At 42.1% G+C, this 22,863-nt stretch overlaps 1 protein-coding gene across 4 annotated transcripts in view; it reads right to left on the bottom strand.

Moving 5' to 3' along the window:
• Window positions 1-4,253: 4,253 nt before the first annotated feature.
• The window catches only part of ncor2 (nuclear receptor corepressor 2), a 91,622-nt gene continuing 73,012 nt past the window's right edge, over window positions 4,254-22,863 (bottom strand). Inside the window, exons 26-46 of one of the 4 annotated variants that reach the window (XM_080894457.1) lie at window positions 22,615-22,722; window positions 22,067-22,170; window positions 19,334-19,484; window positions 19,048-19,197; window positions 18,857-18,949; window positions 18,116-18,321; window positions 17,686-18,022; window positions 17,315-17,506; window positions 16,916-17,161; window positions 16,123-16,257; window positions 15,747-16,025; window positions 15,478-15,655; window positions 14,967-15,349; window positions 12,985-13,103; window positions 12,604-12,773; window positions 12,336-12,470; window positions 11,319-11,464; window positions 11,163-11,216; window positions 8,278-8,466; window positions 7,364-7,543; window positions 4,254-7,273 (exon numbers count right to left, since the gene is read on the bottom strand). In XM_080894457.1, the coding sequence (XP_080750583.1) occupies window positions 7,071-7,273; window positions 7,364-7,543; window positions 8,278-8,466; window positions 11,163-11,216; window positions 11,319-11,464; window positions 12,336-12,470; window positions 12,604-12,773; window positions 12,985-13,103; window positions 14,967-15,349; window positions 15,478-15,655; window positions 15,747-16,025; window positions 16,123-16,257; window positions 16,916-17,161; window positions 17,315-17,506; window positions 17,686-18,022; window positions 18,116-18,321; window positions 18,857-18,949; window positions 19,048-19,197; window positions 19,334-19,484; window positions 22,067-22,170; window positions 22,615-22,722 (3,758 nt within the window). In that variant the 3' untranslated portion in view covers window positions 4,254-7,070. Of the gene's footprint in view, window positions 7,274-7,363; window positions 7,544-8,277; window positions 8,467-11,162; window positions 11,217-11,318; window positions 11,465-12,335; window positions 12,471-12,603; window positions 12,774-12,984; window positions 13,104-14,966; window positions 15,350-15,477; window positions 15,656-15,746; window positions 16,026-16,122; window positions 16,258-16,915; window positions 17,165-17,314; window positions 17,507-17,685; window positions 18,023-18,115; window positions 18,322-18,856; window positions 18,950-19,047; window positions 19,198-19,333; window positions 19,485-22,066; window positions 22,171-22,614; window positions 22,726-22,863 lie in introns of all 4 variants that reach the window. The other 3 variants (XM_080894456.1, XM_080894455.1, XM_080894454.1) reach the window with 3 other exon arrangements.

The following is a 22,863-nucleotide window of genomic DNA, read 5'->3' on the forward strand; positions in this document are numbered from 1 at the left end:
GGCAGCAAACGGGGCCTGACCGCACTTTCACATTTAGGACCTCATCTATAAAAAGCTTTTTCTTTTAGTGTGTTAATCCAAACTGTACATTTATTATTTTTAAACAAACCACCAAAAGGGAAGGCTCACCCCAAAATTAATGTTAGAATACAGTTTTTCCTCTATTTGTTTCTAGCAGGGTTTTAATAGTTTTGCAATTTTCATTAGTTTTTATTTTTATTTAGTTTTGACTTCAGATTTTCAATTTTATATCAGTTTTAATTAGTTTTTACCAATTGTTTGCTAGTTTAGTTTTTATTTTTTTGAAAATCCTTAGTTTCAGTTTAGTTTTGATTAGTTTCAGTTATAGTTTTAGTTGTGTTTGCAATAATTAAGTGTAACAAAATCCCAGTTTCGTCATATCAGTCATGCTCTTCTGCTTATCCTTGGGTATGTTGCTATTCCAGCTACCATACCCTGCACCCTGGACAGGTCGCCTGTCTGTCGCAGGGCTAACACGCAGAGACAGACAACTCACATTCCCACCTATGGGTTCTTTAAATAAATAAATAAAGGCAGATGAACAACCATTGATACCAGGCAACTATAAAATGTATATCTTGGCCCCAATGAGACTATTAACTCTTGCAGCACCGGGTGTTCGTAATTTTGGTTCAAGTGAATTGATAAACTTTTTGAAGGCAATTGACTCACACGGTTATGTAGATATCCCCGTCCTGTTGTCTCGGGATGCATCACGCTGCCTTGCCTGGGGTTAGCTTCTGTTTTCTGGGGATGAGGGTTGAGTGTGCTCCCTTACCTTCTCAAGGTAAGCTAGGTTAGCCTTCTTGTGTGAGCTTTTCAAGAGCACTTTAAGGTTTGTGGGATTTTTTTCCCCTTTAGAAATGTCCCTCATAATTTGTCTCTTTCCACTACAAGACACTTGCTTTATCCAAAACACAGTCATATTCAAAGTAATCCCAAATTGGACTCTGGCGCTTTCTCTCGACTTTTCCTGACATGATTCTGCGCGTGGACGGAGCAGCAACACAGACGACTCGACTAACGTACTGCCACCTGCTGGCATAATGAGACATAGCAAGACAAAAATCTGGAAACTAAACTTCATTTTCTCCCTTGACTATTGTATGACACGCACACATCTACGAAAACTAAACACATTTTTGCTATAAATTCAGTTAATTTTAGTTTTGTGAACACTCATTACAGTTTTCCTTTTTTATTTTTATTTCCATTAACGAAAATGTTTTTTCACTTCTAGTTTTCGTTATTTCGTTAGTTTTCGTTAACGATAATAACCTTGGTTTCTAGTGTGTGTTCTACTTTTGTAGACATCAATAGTTGTGGAAATGTCTGCTTCCTCTTGAATACAATGTAATTATTATCAGCTGGCTTCATGGTGCTTACAACCTTTTAGTGTCAGCTTCCTGTAGGAACTACTTTATAGCTGCATCTCAGTAAAAGAAAAACTATCATTGTGACTAGAGGCTTGTTGTAGTGAGAGCGTGCCCCACCATATCTGAGCCATTTTGGACGGCTGACAAAATAGGAAAACCACAAGCAGGTAAATATTAGGGGTGCAACGATACACAAAATTCACGGTTCGGTTCGGTTCGATACTTTGGTGTCACGGTTCGATATTTTTTCGATACAAAAAAATGTTCATGCCTTTTTAATTTGTCATTTATTAAAATTATAAATATATATTTTAACTCAAAAGTACAGTTTTTAAATTTAACCCTAACCCTTGTGCGCGTTTTTTATTTTGACAGCGAATGCGCACCTGCGGACCACTTATGTGCACCCCTGGTTATTTAGCTCGTCATATTGCAGCCACAGAAATTCTTTTGTCCATGAAACCATAAAGCTGCACTTTCTTTTTGCCTTATAGTCTGATTTGTCATAACTTCTCCGTTTTGTGGTAAGCTTTTCTTTGGCTGTCACTTCTTCACCCCGACCTGTCTTATTTGGCTCAGCAGAACTAAAATATATATACTGCTACTTTTACACACGGACTCACATAAGCTCAGCGATTCTCTGCGCGATCAACCTCTCACATGTTTAAGCTTGCTGCGGGAGATTTCACTTGTCATGTTTGCATAGTAAGCTAACGATTAATAAGACGATGTCAGAGGAATTGGTGCACAAATTATCATCACTCACAGATCAGTGCTGTCATTGCAAAGTGAAAGCAAAAAAACAAGCGCAAATTCAAACGCGATTTCAATATGTCACATATTGACAGTGGCTCACCGATGCCAATGACATAATTACCCAGCTACATTTCTGAAAGAATGCAAAAGCATTGACATATATTTTTCCTACAATAGCCCGACGGGCAGGGCAGAGAGATTTTCATAGACGGCTGGAAAGATCGCTAGCTCCGGGACGTCGGGCTAGCGATTTTGCAAGCCCTGTATCTGATTGAGGAATCACTCATCTTTGGAAAAGAGAGTTTATTACAGAGAAATGTCTCTTTCCAAAATAAAAGCTATACTATCCGCTTCTTCTGGGCTATATTCTCAGCAGCATAAGGAGAATCACGTGCTAACAGCTGTCTAAATGACTCGGCTAAAGTTAGTAGCATGCTTGTTGTTTTTGTCTTTGCACTAGGATGATGTCGGCGTAAATGTGCAGTCATATTCGTTGTGTTCCCACTAGTGCTTTCAGGTTAATCTCGTTGAAATGACCTTAACGCCACAACACGGCAAATCTCCGTTAACGAGCTACCGCCGATCGCCCCGTGCATGGGGCTAGACGGCCAACACGTTAACGAGCTAACTGCGCTAACACACTAGTTCACACCAATGTAATTAAGCATTGCATGGCACATCCAACATACTGTTTTACTTTAGTCCATGACTCGCTTACCTTCAGGGTCATACGTCACATGAAAACCAAAATAATTCCAAACGCCAGATCTGAATGAGGGTGGGGGAGGTCCATCTTGCAAGGAGAGCTTAACTTCTGTCTCGCTAGCTTGCCCTGCGCTCTTCCTCCTGACTATGCTGTCTGTGTTGAGCGCTCAGTGGATCTGCGCTCGACAGTGCAGCCTAGGCGGAGTAGTCGAACACAGATTCACTGAGCGCTCAACACAGACAGCATCGTCAGAAGGAAAGTTGATAAAATAAATTACAAATGTTGTATTGTTCGATACATATGCGTACCGAACCGAAAGCACTGTATCGAACGGTTCAATATCGATACGAATATCGTTGCATCCCTAGTAAATATACTCTCACTTTATTGTGAAACTTCAAACTTCACCTCAAATTTGATTTGTTATCAATTTTAAGTCCCCCAATGAGGTGCTGGAAACATTCCTCAGAGATTTAGTTCATTTTGACGTGACGGCATCACACAGTTGGAGATTTGTCGGCTGCACATCCACGATGAGAATCCCCTGCCCCACCCACATCCCAAAGGTGGGTTGAAATCTAATTGGAGAGGCCATTTCAGTAAAGTGAGCTTGTTCTCACATTCAAGAAACCAGTTTGAGATGATGCGAGCTTTGACAAAAGAAGATGTGCACACTGTGGTCATAAAGGGATGGGAACGGCCAGCAATGCTCAGGATGGCTGTGCTGTGTGGTGTAAAAGAAGTGATTTATCGCATCTTAACACCACCAGCAGCAGCACCAGCCTGAGCTGCAGATGCAAGGCGGAACGGATCCAGCCTTCAGAGATGCTCTTCTGCATACATTCTGGGTCCAACAGTGGTTATCGGAGTTACCGGTGCCTTCCTATCAGCTCAAAGCAGTCTGCCAGTTCTAACCTCAGACACCAACGATGCATTTGTGACCACAGTCTCTTCTGTCAGTCCTAATAATTATATAGCAGATTGAACTGGAACTGTGCTGCTGATGCTTACCGACTCTCAAATCTTATATATCATATGATTACAAAGTGAAATTGCATTCTACTGGTCGGTTGATTTTAGGTTTTATCAGGGGTTTGTTGAATTCGGCAAAATCTCCGCAGAGCACATGAAGCAGCTTTACTTTGTAGCTGCAAACTTAAATTTAAAATGCAGCTCGACCCATTTTCTTCAATTCTTCTGTTTAAGAAAGAAGAAGAAAAACAAAACCTCACAACAAGACATTCAACATGCAACTGAAATATTTGCTTGTACCGCCCCCTGCTGTAAATCAACCGCCATTACTTTAGGCTCCAGTAATAAGTACAAATGGAAAATGGCAGCCCCTCAATCAAAGCCCCTGCCAATAAATAACAAGACTGAGACCATGAATGGCAATAAGCTTTTTATTTAAACATTAAGGCAGTGTCTCTTTTGTTTTTCATTTTTACACTGCTATCCACAAAGCTTGCTGGTGGGCATGTAGAATTTAACCATGTGAATATGTCTTCTTTCTTTTCTTGTAATACCAACCTTGAAGCAAGCCACATAAATATTTACATCTCTTCAGTTGTATATACAATCCTTGCTATTATACAGTGGGTTATAATAAAAAAAAAAAAAATGCACAAAATGGTTGAACAATGTGTTGTTTGTCAATCCCCCACCCGTCCCTATCCCACCCACCCCCCCCCCCCACTGGACAGTCCAGGGAACACCATCAGCAATCACCTTTGTCCTTTTAGGTTTGAATGATTAATCTGGTTTCCAAATGAAACAGGCGTGCACTGAACAAACAGTGAGAACAAAAAACAAACTGGATACATGTTAAAATTCATTTTTAGTATACTTAAAAAAAACAAAAAAACATATTAGTCAGGGAACAGCTGGATATGGCTTAGTCTGTTTAGCGTCACATTCTTAAATTTCATCAGTGGATAAGTGATATACACGCAGAAACTGTTTCTGCCGTGCCTGATCAAATAAACCATCCATCAGTCTTGACAGAAAAAAAACTTTAAAATAAAAACTAAAAGAAAGAAAAGAAAGAGACCTCAAACACAGCTGAGATGAGCTTTTTGCAGGTAAGGCCAGCTAGATGCTTCACCGTCAACAAGGTAGGATGAAGGAGGGAGAGGAGGTAGTCCTATAACAGTCATGTTTGTGTTGCGAGTATTACGAGCTTACTGCCGCTGCTTCCCAGTCCCAGGCAGGGAAGGAAAAACAGAAGCTTTTCACATCAATTTACAGAGTTAGGGTGACCTTTAAAACGCTGCACGAAAATGTGCTAAAATTGTGAGAAATCGTCGTGTAAAAACTACCAGGATGCTTCTGAACGCCTCGCCCCTCCACCTCCTCTGACTCGTACAAACTCAGGAGCTGCAATGAAGTACACTTGAATTAATTTGTCATAGGTCTGTTGTTTAAGAAAGCGTCTGATGCAGGCCCAGGTAAGCAGTCGTTTGACACAGTTTTGTCTTGTTTAGTGTACAAATCGAATGAGTGAAACATTTAAAAGCTAAGGCAGTGATGGATTGGGAAGGGAGGAAAAAAAGATGTTTCATTTGTTTATTTTTTTGTTTGTTTCTTGTTTTACATTTCCCTGTGTGGACAGTATAAATCCCGGCATGTGGGGGCTAAAAAGAAAAATTGTGCGTCACTTGAGTACTGTATATTGTAAAATAAATGGCACTTAACACTAAGAATATCTCATAACTGTACAAAATCTGCCTGGATGAGGAGTCGAGTCTCAGTGCCTCTTCTGGGCAGCAAAAGGTCAGAGGTCAGATCGGGATTCTAGCAGGCCAGAGGAACCCGACACTGCCATGGACCAAGAGTCATAGAAGGATGGCTTCTTTTTTAATTCTTTAAAGTCAACTTTTTTAATGCAAGGAAACTCGAGTGATGCTGTGGAATTCGCCTTTAAGCAGCTTTAAGTTTGGTCTGCAAACTGGCTCGAAGCGGCTTAAGTCATCGATCACCGAAATGTGATTGTCGCTTTGAGTGCGGGGGAGCTACACAATAGAGGTGGCAAGACCAAAGAACAAAATGAGCAGATGTTGAAGGAGACCTCCACAGTGGGATTTTCTACGCAGTTCTTGGGTCCATTATTTTTTCCCACCTGACACAGGAAACAATTTCTTAAATGCCATTGTGAACAGATTGACAACTAAGTGCTTAATATCCAAAAAACCGTTTCAACAAACACAGACATGGTTAATATATATAAAAAAAATAAAATAAAAAAAAACAGTGAGAGTGTCACTTGTCTCAGTGCCATCCATCTGGCAAATCATCTCTCCGCACATGGATTCCTGAAGTCAAACTAGGGCTTTGCCTTTTCTCCAGGGCCCTCCCCACTATGTGACGACATCAGCAACGAACAGCATGTTTACCCTGTAAACCAATGATATGACCCACCCACATAACAATCTCTGCCTGCCCCCCCCCCCCCGCAAAAAAGATACATCCTTACAACAAAATGACACCATCAAAAGTTCACCATCAAAATGTACTAAAGGTCTCAGCTCACCAAACACAGGACTGGACTGACAGAATTTAAAGTAAAAAAAAAAAAAAACCAACAAAAAAGAAAAAAACCCAAGGAAAAAACAAACACGTCGATTCTCCTCCTGTCCACCCTCGCCTGTGTTCTTGTAGTGGTAGCAGTGCTCAAGCCACGTACACCTGGAGTTCACCATGAAGAAATACGAGAGGGTCATCCGTGTGCATGCCGCTGCTCTCAGGTCAAATCATCTGTCACTAGAGCAGCAGTCATCGGCCTCCTGACTGGACCAACGACACAATCTCAGTCCCCTCCACACAAGTGTAAAAACATTAGACCAGGATACCCGCAAAGGGTGGAGGTCCATGTGTGTATATCAATAAGGCCAGTGAGGAAAAGTAGTAAATTAAGAAGAAAAAAGAAAAAAAAAAGAAAAAGTGATTTGTCCTTTGGAGCAGTCCTGGAGTGAATGCATAACATGTAAGCGCAAACATACATACACGTGCGTGCACACATGCATGCACGGGGGGTGCAGCAGTGCTCCACTTCGTCGCTGTTTGGCATATCAGGTGCATGAGAGGAGGACGCGATCCATTCTCGATGACTGATGGAGGAAATACGTGTTGGAATGGTGTGGGAAGGTCTGCGGATGCCGTGTTTGTGGAGGTGAGTGACCGTACGCAGGTCCTGTTTAATCTGCCGTTTCCAGTCACTCGCTGTCGGACAGGGTCTCGTATTGAGACACAAGCAGAGGTTTGTGCTCCTCCTCCCCCCAGGAGGGGCGACCCTGTCCGGGTCCGGACCCTGGTCCCTGGCTCCCTTGTTGGCCAGAGGAGGGTGAATGAGCAGGCATCGGTCCGCTGGGGTAACGCATGATCAGCGGGTTGCATGGAAACGGAGTTGGTGTTGAACCTGCAGAGAGCAAAACCAAAGAGTTGTTAGCAAGTGTTCACACTGCACCTACAGGATCTCATATGAAATCAGTGTCACAAAGGTTTATACCTGCAGACAAAGGCCGGTCCTCCCAGACACGGTTGGTGAGCGGGGTTCGCCTGTTGCAGTCTCCCTCTGAGTGGACCGAGGACACTGAGGAAGGTCTCTCACCTCCTGAAAGCCCTGGTCCTGGAGACTTTGCCTTGCGCCCATTAGAGCGTCCACTACCCTTCGAGGACTTTGTGCCTCCTGCAAACAAAGGAGATCAAGCGCCGATCTGAGTCTACAGTATACTCCGTTTAAAGATGCTTATTCTGAGCCACCTTTGGCCACATAAACTATAGCTTCCAACATTAATGTTTACGTGTATGGTTCTGTTTGTCACAGCAACACATCAGTAACGCCTAACGTACTCAGGAGCAGGTTTAATCAATGTAAACAAGATTACAGACAGAGCTAAACCGTGTCATTTCAGGAAAATTACCAAGCACCGCTGCTCTATTCTTGGGTTGCAATCAGTGTATTGATAATGACAAGAGCATCGACATGTGTGATGTGTATGCTGAATCAGCCAGTTGATTTCGTAACTTTTAGGCAACAAACAGAGAACTCCATAGTGCTTCCTTTATGACTTAAAACTTGCTTTAACCCAAAAATACACTTCGGTACGGTTGCACAACAGATCATATAATTCAGCTAACTGATAATATTTATTACTATAGATGAGAAGCATGTTAGACCAATTGTTAAAATGGAGACATCTGTTTAAGTAGAAACACCACTCCATAAATAGAAATGCTGGCCACAGAGATTTCCATATATATGCCAAACATTAGGTAACATGATACAAGGACAGTGCAAGGTGCCATTGATCAGATGGCACGGATGCAAATTCTATAAAAATATAGTGTAGGTGTAAAATTTGAACCTTTGGATTCAAATCCAAACCAGATAACGATTGAAGGTTTCTTAAGTGTTGGCACCTTGTGACAAAGAGTCTTCAACTCGCCCCTCTGCAGACAAACCGGAGCTCAGCGGGGTAGCAGCGTTGGATGGAGAGCGCTCCTCAGATTGATCATAATTGCCCATCAAAGCCTTTCTTATAATGGCCTCCAGGCCTATTGAGTTTCCAGGCGTTTCTGGGGCTGGGTTTTGGCGGATGTTTACAGGTACTGTGAAAGAAGAGATCATTATAAAGGTTAATAGTTGGCCGAAAATCACAACAGTGAGATGCAAAATGGTCAGAAAAGTAAAAAAATATGTAAAAATGCTGTTAGGGAGGACGAAGAGCATCAGCAGTGAATAGAGTAAGATATCAAAAAATACAGGATTTCTACTTGTTGGTATACACCAGCCTGAGTGTTTCACACTTGTACTTAAATTCAGTTACAGATGTAGCGTTGAGTGAATAAATAAAAATTAAAAAAAATGGTTGAGCTGCAGCCTCTTCTCCACACACACACACACACACACACACACACACACACACACACACACACACACACACACACACACACACACACACACACACACACAAAGAGACAGCACATCAGCAGAGGCAGTGAAACCAGGTTAAGTTAAAAATAAATGTTCTGGCAACAAGAACCTTCGTTACTGAAAGAGCAATCAAAGCCTTGGTGTAGGCCACTATGCAAAACACCTGTTAAATTTAAAACCACTGAGCAGCTTCAGTTCACACTTGTTAGCACCTGTATTAGAGCGCAGAGGACTGTGGAGAAACCAGAAAACTCCACTCAGCGTTTACTAAAGCCAATTTCCAACTCTGTCCTGGTTTTAGATTTCTAATGGACTTACTAAAACTTGTTCTTTATCTTCAAGATTAAAAGACAAAAAAAACCCTTAAAAATGTATTTAGGAAATGGCAGGAGATGCACTGTTTGGAACCAAACTGACTCAGAGAACAAAATTAGTGCAAAAAATTACTCCAGAATCAAAGCATCCTTTTAAATTCGTGATAGATTTGCAAAATCTAGAAGACTGGCTGAGAGAGCAAGGAATGCACACAGAGTATAAGCGCAGATTTCAAGCATGTGTTCCTCTTCAGTAACAGCACGGCAATTTAGATCAGAGATCGACAGCCGAAGAAATATTTGCCCTGATATAAAAGCGTGCTCTTCTGTCACAACCTGACAGGTAATGTTTGGAGTTCAGCAAAATCTGAATATCCTATGACTGATTACTAGAGAGGAGTATATATACATGAAGGTGTGCTGACTAAAGGTTTTCTTTATGCACTGAATTCTGTAGAAATATGACAAAACCTGAACTCTGTTACTGCTAAAAGTACCTTTGCTGCCTGTAATACATCTCTGTCATGTATACTTCTTGTATCAGGTAATGTTTTCCTCCTAACAGCTCACTTCAAGCTTGGCTCAGTTACATTAAGATACCAGCCTTTTTACACAGCAGAAATGTGTGAGGATCAGGTCTAAACGTTCTGCAGGACCGAGCCAAAGCAAAGGCAACACACTCTTGAACAATCCACCTGTGCCTACAATACTGCCAACATCTCCCACTTGCATTCCAAATAAATTAGCACTCCTAGTGTCATATATCACAGCTATGTCAGGCACAAACTAAGACATGCTTTCCTCCCCTGGCATTAAAGATTGATGCAGTAAAGTGTTTTCTGTGGTTAGTTTAAATCATCTCCTTCCTAAATATTGTGCTCTGAAAGGGAAACTACGGCAAATACATATTCATTCAGTCCACTACTGTTTCAGTTGCAAACTGCAGCTATGGCAAAAACAAGCAAACAAAAAAAAAACCTCAGGATTTTTTTTGTTTGTTTTGTTAAACACTTTCAGAAACAGTAAACAGAGTCATAATTGTCAGCCCAGTTATATGAAAACTATGTGTTTAAATTCAAGTTAAGCAACAGAGGAATTCACAGGCTAGCATAAAACTGCAGAAGATGATCGTCTCACAGAGATATGGAGCCCACCACCACCCACAATGCTCTCAGACATGTGCCCATTCCAACCACACCCATCTTTGACTGATTCTAGCGGTGCATTAAACTGCACGTCTTCAAACTTTCGTGGCTGCCTCTTGCACGGTTGTGATGTGCCAAAGTACACAAAACTGACTTTGCGTAACAGTACAAGTCTCCAAGAGCACAGTTTGCTGATACAGTCTTAAGTACTGTGGTTGGTAATTAGCCAAAGCTAGCATTCAAATCAGAGCTTTGTGTCTGCACACAGAAATGGATTGTTAGCTAACGCTTCCTCACCGATGGTGAGACTGTAGGAGGAATTTAAACTGTAAAGGTAACATGTATAGATGCTCTCATACATTTTCTCATATCTAACAAGTAGGAGACCAAGTCAAGCCTACACTGCACCTGCAGCACACTTGAGCAGAACTTGAAAACATGCAGCTAGCACTGTTCCCCAGTGAGCAGCTGATAGCTGTGATCCATGACAGATTAAAGTCTGCCAAGGTGGTGGACATCAATCTTCTTAAACCTAAATCAAATGTGGTGTAGTTGTGTAAATACAAAGACCGGTTTTTCAAACAAAACAGAGCTAAAATGAAATTTCTGCACTTGGTCAACAATATCAACATGACTGATTTCTTTCTACATTTATTTTACTTCACACTCATGTAGCATCTGCCTCTTGCAGACCCTGTATTAACCACACAAAGGAAGATCAAGCGCAAGTTGCATTTTGAATGTTTGACTTTATGAAAATGCAAAGTTATTTTTGTTTGTTGATGATGCCAGTTATGCAATTCTTAGGTAAAGCTGCCGATCCATTATTATCAAGAAGGCACGGGTATCTCGGCCTAAACGTTCGCTCATTGTTCTGCTGTTTATTAATAGCAATGTGGCTTAAATGATTACCTGCAGTTGTAGATGCTGGCATATTGAAGATTTCTGTTCCAGGCTGACCAGCATCTGAAAGTGTAAACAGGGTTTCTTATTTACGCTCCATTTAAATTAGAATAACATTGTTTACTACTGAGCACTCGGTAAGACCAGTCCTGATGTCAGACTTACTGAAATCAGTTTCACTTCCCACTACTGAAATCATCTTCTTGATGATTTCCTGTTTTTTTGATTTCACAATAGCCGAGTTGCTCTCAGTCAGTTTGCTGAAGAAGGCAGGAGGCTGGGAGGCATTTGGAGGAGAGTGGGAACCCATCCTGTAGAAGAGAAAGTACTATGATGTCAACATGCACACAGACACAAACTAACCCGACTCCTGTGACAAGACAATTTAATAAGCACACATTTAAATATAAGGGCTTCATCATTTTAAAATTGCAAAAAACTTCCAAAACAACAACAACAACAAAAAAAACACTCATTTATCCAACCATCTACTGGTGTGCACTGCTGTGACGACAAGCCCACATTTTTTGTACTCAGCTGTGGTACCTGCCTTCTATACTGAGAATTTCCTAAACAGTTAAGGTGCTACATTCAAGGCATCAGGTCATGCCACCTTATCAAGGAGCAGATGCTCTTTATTGACGTTAAAGCTCCTCCTTTCTCCTACCTCAGAGATGAAACACAGCACAATCAGTTGTTAATAAATGCTGAAACCTGGCAATCACAATTTATGGCCCAGAGGATTACGTGACAATCATGCCACCCACTTCGGTTGTAAAAACTTTTTCAGTGCAACAAGGCTGCCAAACAGATACGCAATCATTAAAGTTTCCTATTTCTCTGACTGAAGAAAATAAAAAGTAGGTTTATTAACCCAGAAGCAACTCTGTTATCTGGAGCAGAAACTCCGGAAACCACAATCCAATGTCAGAGTCTGTCACTGTCCTTTAAACATGACTAAACTACACATACACATGTGACAGGTACAGTATATATGCAAGCACAAAACAGTGGGCTACTATTTCATGACCAGGACCTAAATTTTGACATTGTGTTACAGAATTTGCTCAGTGAAATAATCTAATTAGTGGTGCTAAATGTAAATAAACTGTGCTCATAATGGACTTTTTGGAGCGGACTCTTGATTTTCATGCTGCTGCTCCAACCCAAATCCAAACTTACCCTTGCTCTCCCTGCTCGCTGGGGTAGGAGGCTCCTCTCTGGACTTCAGGTTCAGAGTTGGCTCCAGCAGGAGACACCGGTTCGATGCCGTCAATAGAAACACTGACAGGTGATGTTTTAGGCTGAGGTGTAGATCTGGAAAACAGCATGAATATCATAACTTTGATTATCCATTACATATATTCTATGACATAAAAATCTTTTTATCACTTATTTAAGATAAGACAAAAGGTTAGATGCACTAATTGCACCCAACAGAGATTCCTACCGGTCTCTGTTGCGTTCTCCACCAGGTCCCTCGGCATAGCGGGTCCCCTGAGCAGACTCCTGTGAAGTGGGAGGGGGCTGGGAGGCACTGGGTGGACGGGTCAAGTCCAGGACAGGAGAACCGTGGTAGCTTTGCTGCTGGCTCTGCCTGTAGTCTTTAGTTATCACCTCCTGTTTGGGTGAAGATTATCAACATCAGACATTACACAACACTGTCTGAGATAAACTCTATCAGGAGACCCGTGTGTAAGGATTTTATTTTACTCTAACGAAAACTAAACACATTCGACATGCATGCATTTGCTTTAATACAAACGCCAACTTCTTTTATAAAGCACTTCTAATTATTAGATTATTTTATGCAGTAGTTGAGAGGGCTTACGCTGATGTGCTGTGCCAGAGTGACCACCCTTTGGCTGCCTTTGACACAAGGGGACTGGGGCTGCTGGCCTGGAGACAGTCTCTCTTCAGATGGAGAACGGTAAAGACCGTGTGTCATAGCTAAGAGTCGAATCCAGAAAACACACACACACTTTAAAAATTAGTTTGGATTTTCAGGTTAAGGTGACATAATTCCAAACCTTTGGAATGTCCTAAAGAAAACAAGCATTTTTTTTCCTGAGATGTCTCTACACTCATCCAGACTTTTGTAGGCTCAAGGTGCAAGCTTTGGAAAAAATAAAAGAAGAAGAAGAAAAAGAAAATATATCTAAATATGAGTAAGTGTGAAGAGGTCTCAAGATATTTTCAGTGCACACTTTGCATACAGCCTTGGCAAACTCATCTTTGACCAGAAATGGTGCTAAAATTGACAGGTTTTGCATCAGTAACTGAAATGAAGAAGTTCAAAAAGACACTTTTACATCCTCCTTTATATCACTTGAGGGACTTAAAAAGTGTGTACTGCATGTTATGAATAGAAATAGGCTATTACTATCATACTAGAGTACAAAACCTAACTCCAGAAACTCCATTCAGTCGAGGGTCTAAAACATTCTCCCTGTAAGCTCTCGAGAGCACTACAGCACATGGATTTCAAGACTTTGTGTCCTTTGTGTGTCATATCTCGCTACGTGTTTTTCTTACACAACTCTTACACTACATTATTCATTTCAGAGGATGATGTAAGTTGAAAGAGGGGACCAGGATTGACTCTGTGAATCCCAGAGAGGGAATGAGTGATCCTGTGGGGACAGCAAGCTCTGCCTTTTGTTGTTAGCTAGAAAACACATGAGAGACTGGGTTCATTTCAGCAGCAGCTTTATAAGCACCTGTATTTCTCTCTGTGGATCCATCTACTGTTTTGTGAACAACATCATCCTGGTGTTGTCATCTAGCTCAACCATCTCATCAGCTTTGACAAGCATGCTTCTCGAGTACATTAGCTCGCAACATCCAAAAAAAAGAAAACCTAAATAAATCAGCATAGATTACAGTGAGCAGTAAAACAGGAACATGCACAGATTTGGAAGGCCAGAAGCTGTAGTACCCCCTCCCCCTGATTCGCTGAAAGTGTCTCCAGTCTTTGCCGTGTTACTTCCCCTTCCCACCTGCCTTCTCTGCAACACTGGTGCACTCTGGGACCCCAGGGAGTGAGTTTGGTGGATGGTAATGCTTTTCCTGTTTAATGAAACTATCAGACCAATTTTCTATTTCAATGTTCTTTTTCATCTGAGTTACATATGTTTGAATTACAGCAGTCTTACTGAACAGAGGGTATAAAAATACTACTCTGATGATCTAACTGTCTGTGGTGAAATATTTTCTTAATGTAAGCAGCCGAATGACAGGGAGGAGGGTGCCACATGTTAAATTCAAGTCACATCCTCTTAGGAAATAAAATGAACATAAGCAGCAAAGGATGCTCAACCTAAATGTCCCACCAGCTTTAGCTACCTTAAAGGACACCTAGGATCTTCTTGGAAAAATCAAGTTTTCACAAAAACACTATCAAAACTCATTCAAGCTCGCCAAATTCTTTTAAAAATTTAATCTAATCAAGTATTGTCCAATTTGGGAAAGCTAGAAGTAAGGCTTTCCAGAGGGCACCCTTGGTGGACTTTAAGTCTATAAAAGGGAGAAACTGGGAAAAAAGGCAAAAAAAACAACAACTACAGCATTGAAACAAAAATGTAAATGAATTCTGCTGATCTGATAATGCCAACCACCACAGCGTGCAATAGGCCACACACTGACGGGGGAGTGGGTCTGGGTGATGAGGGGGGACCCCTGGGATCCAGAGCGTCTTACCATTAGTGGCGCTGCTGGCAACAAGCGAGCCCATCTCTGGCATCCCCGTTTCACAAGAAATTTGACGCATAATAATTGCGTTTATGAAGTTGGCCGCAGTCATGGTGGTCTTACCGAGTGATCGGAGCTCTTGTTCCTGAATGGACATCTGTTTGTTTTGAGTCTTTTCCCTACTAGGTGTACCGCTTTCTCCACGGCCAGGAGGGTTGTCTGACTGCAGAGGCAGTAGGTGCTGGGGACGGCCTGAAGCAGAGGTATAAGACCCGGGGTATAGTCCACCTGGGCTGGGGCTGGACAGCTTGGGGTCAGATTTACTGGATGGGCCATGCTGGTCCTGAAAATGTTTGGGTAGACCTCCCCTGTTTTTGCCTGCATCGCGACTCTGCTCTTTGGGTGCATTTAAATCCATGGCAGTTGGGTAGGCCTCAGAAAGCACACCTGTCCTTTGGAGATGGCTAGGGTAAGCTTGGTAGTGGGATGACCCTGAGGGCATGGACCTAACAAAGCAAACACATTTAAAAAAGCGAATTGTATTTATAAAAACAAACAAACAAACAAACAAACAAAAAGCGCGTACAACTTTTTATCTGTTTATTCAAATTTTCTGTGTTAAAGTTCAGTTTACCGTAACACAGATGAGCCGGAGTGTTCGTTGACAGAAAGACTTTTCCCCCCAGTGTGCAGGACACTTGGCCTCTGCTGGACGTTTTCCTGGGTACGAGGCGACACTGGGGAGTGCTGGTGGCTGTGCGGCTGGGACGCAGGTCTTACGCTGCTGCTGCTTGACAAGCTGTGCTCTGTACCTAAGTAGCAGAAACAGACTCGTATAACTTTGCAAATTCCAAACTAGATTCGTAACTTAAATAAAAATGAAGAACACCATATTCTCCACACCTGGTCGCCAGATGGGGGCATGCTCCACATTTCCAATAGAGCCGCCCTTGTCTCTCTCACGCTCTCGATCCCTCTCTCTCTCCCGGTCCCTTTGCCTTTCGCGGTCCCTCTCGCGCTCCCTTTCCTTTTCCCGATCTCTCTGACGGTCCCGTTCGCGCTCCCTCTCCTTTTCCCGTTCCCGCTCCCTCTCACTTTCACGCTCCCTGTCACGTTCACGGTCTCTTTCACGCTCTAAAGATGAGGCCGTGCCTTGCATTTTGCTCATGTGTGAGGAGCCAACTGCACATGCAAAAAAAGGGAGAGAAAGAGAACTTTAGAAATAAAAAGAGTGCAACATATTTATTGTGTGAGTCTGCTAGAGTGAAATTAACTGTACCGGGTGAGATGGGAGAGGTGGTGTAAGGTCTGCCAGGGAAGCCGGTGCTCGTCCCAGGGATGTAAGGGATGCGATCCACTGTCCCTGGAGAGGGAGGGACCAGTATGTGTGATACCTGAGAAAGATCGATGATCCCTAGAGGACAGAGAAGGGTCAGCTGATTACAGGGCATAAAAATAATGAGAGGCTGTCAACAGTCATGCAAATGTTTTATGAGGGAATGTGATATTTATATTTATTAAATCTGAAATGATGGACTGACTATGTGAAATTCTATATTTCTGACAGATAAATGGGAAAGCAGAAGCAAATTACTAAAACATAAACCCTTAATAGATTCTGCTCTAGTGTTCTAAGACAAAGTAATAAATGAGTCAAGATGTGTTCCTTCAATGCGTTATATTGGAAAATAGTCTGACTGGCAGCTCCCTCAATCATCCTACATGACAAATTTTCAGCAACCACTAATGCAGTTCAGTTTTTTTCTATTATATTTATTTGTTTTTGTAGGAAAATCGTGGAAAATGCCATAATAAAGGACAATAAGACTCTCCCACAGAGTGTGATGACAAAATCAAATGCTGCTTTATTACTGTACATCAGCTGACTATAAATAAACTGTCCACCAAATTGATTTAAATAACTCCGAGCATGAACAGCACTAACATTAAATTTTGGCTTGCAGGTGCTTCTATTAATAACAACCACCCTGCTGTTGTTTCATACTCCTATTTGTATTCGTAGTGCAGGTGCAGCACACTTGACTGCACTTTCAGTTAGTGACTGCCCTTACCCCGAGGAGGGTAGGGCAGGGGGACAGCCTGGTCACGTGATGGAATGCCCCTCATGATGTCAGATGAGCGCTGTGCAGCCATGGCAGCAGCTGCGGGCCACTGATGCATCTGCTGAGAAGTGATATAGTCGTTGAGCAGCGTCTGCCGGTTCTCCAGGGCGGCGGTGTCAGGAAAGCCACGGATGATGTAGGGGTAGTGGGGAGAGTATGGAGCGCCGGAAGCAAGGGGCCTATGCAAGTAGTATGCTGCTGTGTATAAACAAGAAGATGATCTATCAGGAAGTCACTCAACTTGGAGTAAAACTCTCATCACATTATCACACAAATGCCTTGCAGATGATTAAACTGTTCTCTAATGAGGATGGGGACAACATGTACACACTATAATGGACACAGTACCTGAGTCGATTGGGATACTACGACCCATTGCAGCAGGATCAAAAGCTAAGGAAATGTGACGGTACATTTCATGTCCCAGACTCGGAAACAGGGTCTGCTGATCTGGAAGAGTGGAAAGTGGTGATTTGGTGGTAGTCATCTCTCTGGGGGTTGGTGTGGCTTTACGCTCCTGAGTCAGATTCTTACTGGAAACTGGTGGGGGAAATAAAAAACAAAAAAAATTAATAGGAAACAGAATAATTTTTAGTACAGAACAACTCTTTTACATGCCTGTCACACATATACACGATTTATGCATTTTCATATACTTCTTGATTCTTTTTTCGTTTAAATTACAAACTCTCAATCATTTTAGCATGTGATATACTTACCCTCATGCTGCCTTTGACCTGCCTCCCTGGACAGTGGGGAGCTACGATGTGAGGATCCAGGGTAAGGTGTCCTTAAGGCTCCTTTATCATCGTAGCCCACTGGGCTGTGATGGGCTTTGCCACCCTGCTCTGACCCCAGCGTCAGTGGAGAAGAGCGCGATATGGGACTAGCTGTACTGACCACTGCACTGGGGCGCCCTTTAGGTGCGTCTTCATATCGGCTTCTCTCAGTACGCATCTCCAGGTGTGACTGTGTACCGTGGTAGGGACTGCCCATGATGGAGCGGACATCATGACGTTTCCCTGAACTAGCCACCTCCTGCTTCATGGACGATCCCTTCAGAGACCACAATGGGAATTAACTCAGTTAGCAAGCATGAAGTGTTTGATTGTCTCTACACGTGTCATTAGCATTATCTTTAGTGTGTACCTGTACAATGATGCCCTCCTTTCCAGGCTGTCGGAGCTCTTCCCTGGGAATGAGGTGGATAGAGCGCCCAGCCTCCTTCACTATGGTCTCTCGGCCTTTCATAGAATCAGACAAAGAGCCAGGCCCACGAGGTGGGGGGCTCTCTCTTTTCATCTGTTTAGGTTCCCTCCTCATGTAGGTATCCTGATCTAGATGACGAGGTATACCTGAAATTTTAATATATGACTATTATTGATCTTCAAACAAGAGCAGGAAGCCTAGTGTTCTCATTTCTTTTCATAATTTAGCCATACGTGAGCCAAAGGATAAAGAAACATGAGCGACAGACACAAAGGTTTTATAAGCTTAGCTGAATAATCTGGGGTTCGAGATCTGCTTAATTTGCTGCTCTTTAGGCAAATAACTTCAGGTCAGCTAGCACTATCCATTTCTTTGTAAAGGAAGAAACAACAGAAAAATGTGGCTTTCAGTTCACTGGAGGAAGCTCTGGGAGTGGAGTCAGATGAAATGAGAACACGGACTACATCAATCAATAACCTGTTACGCCTTTAACCATGCACCATCACAAAACCAATGGTGACTGGTAAAGCAGCATCAGTCTTTTCTGGGGTCGCCAAAAACACAGGCTACATTAACATTCTCCTTTAATGTATGTTCTGCTTGAGGACATTTTTTAAGTACTTCACCAGGATGAAATGAGAATTCAAAATAAAATCTCGTTGGAAGTAAACCGCTTGCTACCTTGTGAGATGGAACCACGGATGTGATGAGAGTCCTTGTAAGAGGCATGGTGGGGACTGTCACTATCATGAGGCATGGCTCGTCCAATCAGTCCTGAGGTGGAGGGACCAAGGAGGGAATGGTAAGGTGTAAGACTATGGTGAGTTATTTCATAAACAATCAATGTCAAACCTCTATATGTCATCTGTTACCTTCACAGTTGGCAGCAGACAACGATTCCCTCATAGGCAGTCCCCTCGAGATGCCTCCTTCCATTACATCATAAGGACGCTTGAGGCCCAGGATTTCCCCAGACTGCCCTCCACCTCGGCCCTCATCTTTAGGAGTCTGGGATGCTGAGCCTATAAATGACAAAGATCTCAGTAAATATACTGACAGTATTTCTTAAGGTATGTGCAATTTGAATCAATATTATTTCTAAGATTAACTAAAAGCAACACAGCAAAAAGTAGGACAATACGGCCAAGTGCTACTTACGATCATATGTAAGAATGTGCCCACTAATGCCCTCATAGAGCACATGTCCTTTAGACAGGGCCTCATCGCGCTCCCTCTCAACTCGGCTGGCACTGTCCTCAGTCATTAGTCGCGCTATGGTTCCCTTATAAAGCGAATCAGCCGGCGTCCCCTGTGGAAAACAAAAAGAAGAAATGAGACCTGTACTTTGTACCATCAGTGTGTTGTAACAGAGAATCAAAAAAAAAAAAAGAAGTCTGATTAGGATTTTGATATACAAATGACAGTGAAGCCTGACAGCAGACAACCTTGACTACAAGCAGACTTGGTTAACAATCCTCATTTCGGTAAAACTAAACAGTGCCAACGTCATAACAAAAAATGTTACGGAAATGACAAACTTTATATCACGAGTGTTAAACTGTTATTTACAATTACTCCACTAATTAAAAACAACAAGAAAAACAAGTGAACAAACATCTATGGAAATTTAAGCTGACTGTTCTTGAGTCTAATCAGACTCAACTATGTCAAAGAAGGAAAACACTAAGTTAAAAATAAGTACAGCTTGAGGTTAAACATTTCAGAGGAATCATCAAGTGAACCCACTCACACAACTTGAGTCACGTCACTAAAGTGGACATGAAAAGTAGTAGCTTAGGGAACATTGTTACTGTGTTGCTTGCAGCTTTTCCAAGAAGACACTGAGGAAGGACGAGGCCAGACTAGCATGGTTTCTTATTATAGGATCAGATGGCGCTGACTTAAGTTACCCGCACCTACCCTTTAAGAAGAGGCATCAATGCTATATGGATTCGTGCACTGAACAGTAGCCTGCACACTAAAAAGGTATCCCTCTAACAATGGAGATGTTACACTTTCAGCCATCTCTCCTTTTACTAATCCACAACAGCAGATAGAAGCCAGTATGGCAGCTGGATATGATATTACAGTGGGCATATCAATGACTGGTTTTGCCCGCGCCTAGAGTAAATAGATAAAGTAAAGAGGGAACAGATGCGGTACATTGTGTACCTGTTGCTAAGGTGACGGGGCCACCCAGAGCTGCAGTTATGTCACAGCACCACGGAAATCCACCAGCCTTATGACCTCTAACCAGCTCTGCTGCTCTCGTTTCCATCAAAAGGACAAAGCTCAGACGCATGAAGGCTGCTAAAATTGACTGTGGCAGGTATAAAGACATAAAGCCTTCAACTTTATGAGCAGAAACCAGTGATGGCATCAAAATGAACCAATGAAGTACTGCTAACAATGCGTGGCCCGTCAGTGTATGAGCTGTACATGCTGCTGTCACTATGAACCTTGACTTAATTTAACAGTGTTAGTTTCAGTTCAGTATTACAAGGGGAAATGGTGAGCTAGGGCTGGGCAATAAAACAATAAAGATAATTATTGCAAAAAAATTCTCCCCTACAGAAATATGAGACATGGTCAATATTAACCTCCTAAGACCCGAACTCTTCCACTACATGCTTTTTTAATTTTTCATTGATATTTGGACATATTGGGGCCCGATGAATGTAAAAACAAAGAATTACCAGATTTTTTTTTTTTTTGCCTTATTTTTGTTTTTAAGAAAAATGAGAGCCACATATGAGCATATTCGTTTAAAATCTTGATAGAACAGTAGCAGTATAATGTCCTCATAAGTGGATAATCAGGCCCTTGTAGAGCAAAATTCAGTATTTTGGTCTAAATAACCCAAAATGTGATGGCCACATATGTGGACACCAGATCCTAGGAGGTTAAAGTCAATAAAAGCCAATTCATGTTTTGAGATATAACACGAAAGGGTCAATGACATCAATCATGTGGTTGGAATTGAGTTGGAGCCAGCATGCACCTTGCTAGGTGGAGGCAGTGTCAAAAATGTGTGACATAACAAGACCGTGGGCTGTTGTTGGCCCATCAGTCAGAAGGAAGAGCAAAGTTTTAACATACAAAGACTCCTGCAGAAGCCGTCTTTGCTTTTCATGTTGTATTTTTTTCCCCCTATCTTTGATTTTCTCGAGATCTCTGCTGTCACTCCTTTCCCTTTCCCAGCCTGTTTATTAACAAATCGGCATTCAACCAATGCACAGTGTCATCTATGTCGAGCAATGTGCAATTGAGATTTTGGAGGACTGCACAGGAGTAGCGCCGCTTGAAAAGCACTCTCCTTATATCTTCACCTAGGAACAAAAATGAACTCTTAAGCTTGACTTAAGAAACTGATTTGATTTAGATCCTAGCCGTACGTGCTAGTTATGATGTCAAACAAAAGCAGGTCACTTCTAAACCTGCATACTGGGGAATTATTTATAAGCGTGTTCAGTGAATTTGAAAGGTTGCTCGGAGGTTCCTCGAAAAGGGGAAGAGAACAGTTTTCCAGTTGTGTTGTAATGCACAACTCAAACTAGAACAGAGTCAGCAGAATATTATTAACAAACACGAGGATTGCCCCACCCAACAAACTGTACATATGGGAGACTGTTGCAACGAGAGTTGTAACAGTGGTCAGGGATTATCTGTAGGTTACATCATCAAACCAACAGCCTATGAGTATTTTCAGTGGAAACAACAAGAACCTTTACATGAGTAAAATTCTTTGGAAAATACAAATAAGCCTGTTGTTATTTTCTGAATAGAGTTTGTCTCTCCACTTTTGTACCAATTTTGAACTTTATACTGGAGCATTTTTAACTCCAGTATAGCAGCTATATTACAAGGACTACTTCAGCGGTCAGCACTCACCTGAGTAATGGAGCCGCCTCGATAGGGAATTGGGGAATCAGGATGCAGTCTGGTCCCTGGGATGCCTTTAGTGATACTACCCCCCTGAACAGCTGAAATAGACGCTTTAAGGACAGTAAGAGAGAGACAGCTGTCACTATAATCCAACATGTAAAGTCACATTAAGAGTAAAAAAGAGGAATGCATTTAACTGGAAATAAATATTTGAAACTGTTTTGCAAGACCACCCGAAAAGAAAAAGTTGAAGCATCACCGAGTACAATCACTTCTGCACATACAGATTTGGGCAGTTTCTCTCAATCTTCACATTTTCCCAACATCAGTGAACTCAACTACCCACTGACTTTATAATAAACAGATAGATGAATGACCAGACAGAGAGAGATTGAAAGTCTAGCCTAGGTTACATTCAGTACATTTAGAAAAGTCACTCCAATTTGGTGTGTTGGAATAAAAAGCAAGTCATGATTTGACTTTGTTCAGAATCTGTGGCTTATTGCTTGTAATCAGTATGGCAGTAAAACAGTGGGAAAAGACAGAGCACCCACCACGTCCAGCAGCACTATCATGAGATGGCCCTTGGGCTGACAGGTTATCAGCTTGGGAGGACGAGCTGTGAGGGGACAGCTGTTCCTGCTTTACTATTGGAAAACCACCTGCTATATATTAGATTACAGAGAGAAAAGAGAACAAAATGAATAGGGACAATTTTATTATCCTTTATTTATCCAGGTAAAAGTCTCATTGAAAGTAAAATCTCATTTTGAAGACAGACCTTGCTGAGAGGGGCAGGGCAC

This window comes from Rhamphochromis sp. 'chilingali' (assembly GCF_963969265.1).
Source record: "Rhamphochromis sp. 'chilingali' genome assembly, chromosome: 10".
Classification (NCBI taxonomy): Eukaryota; Metazoa; Chordata; class Actinopteri; order Cichliformes; family Cichlidae; genus Rhamphochromis; species Rhamphochromis sp. 'chilingali'.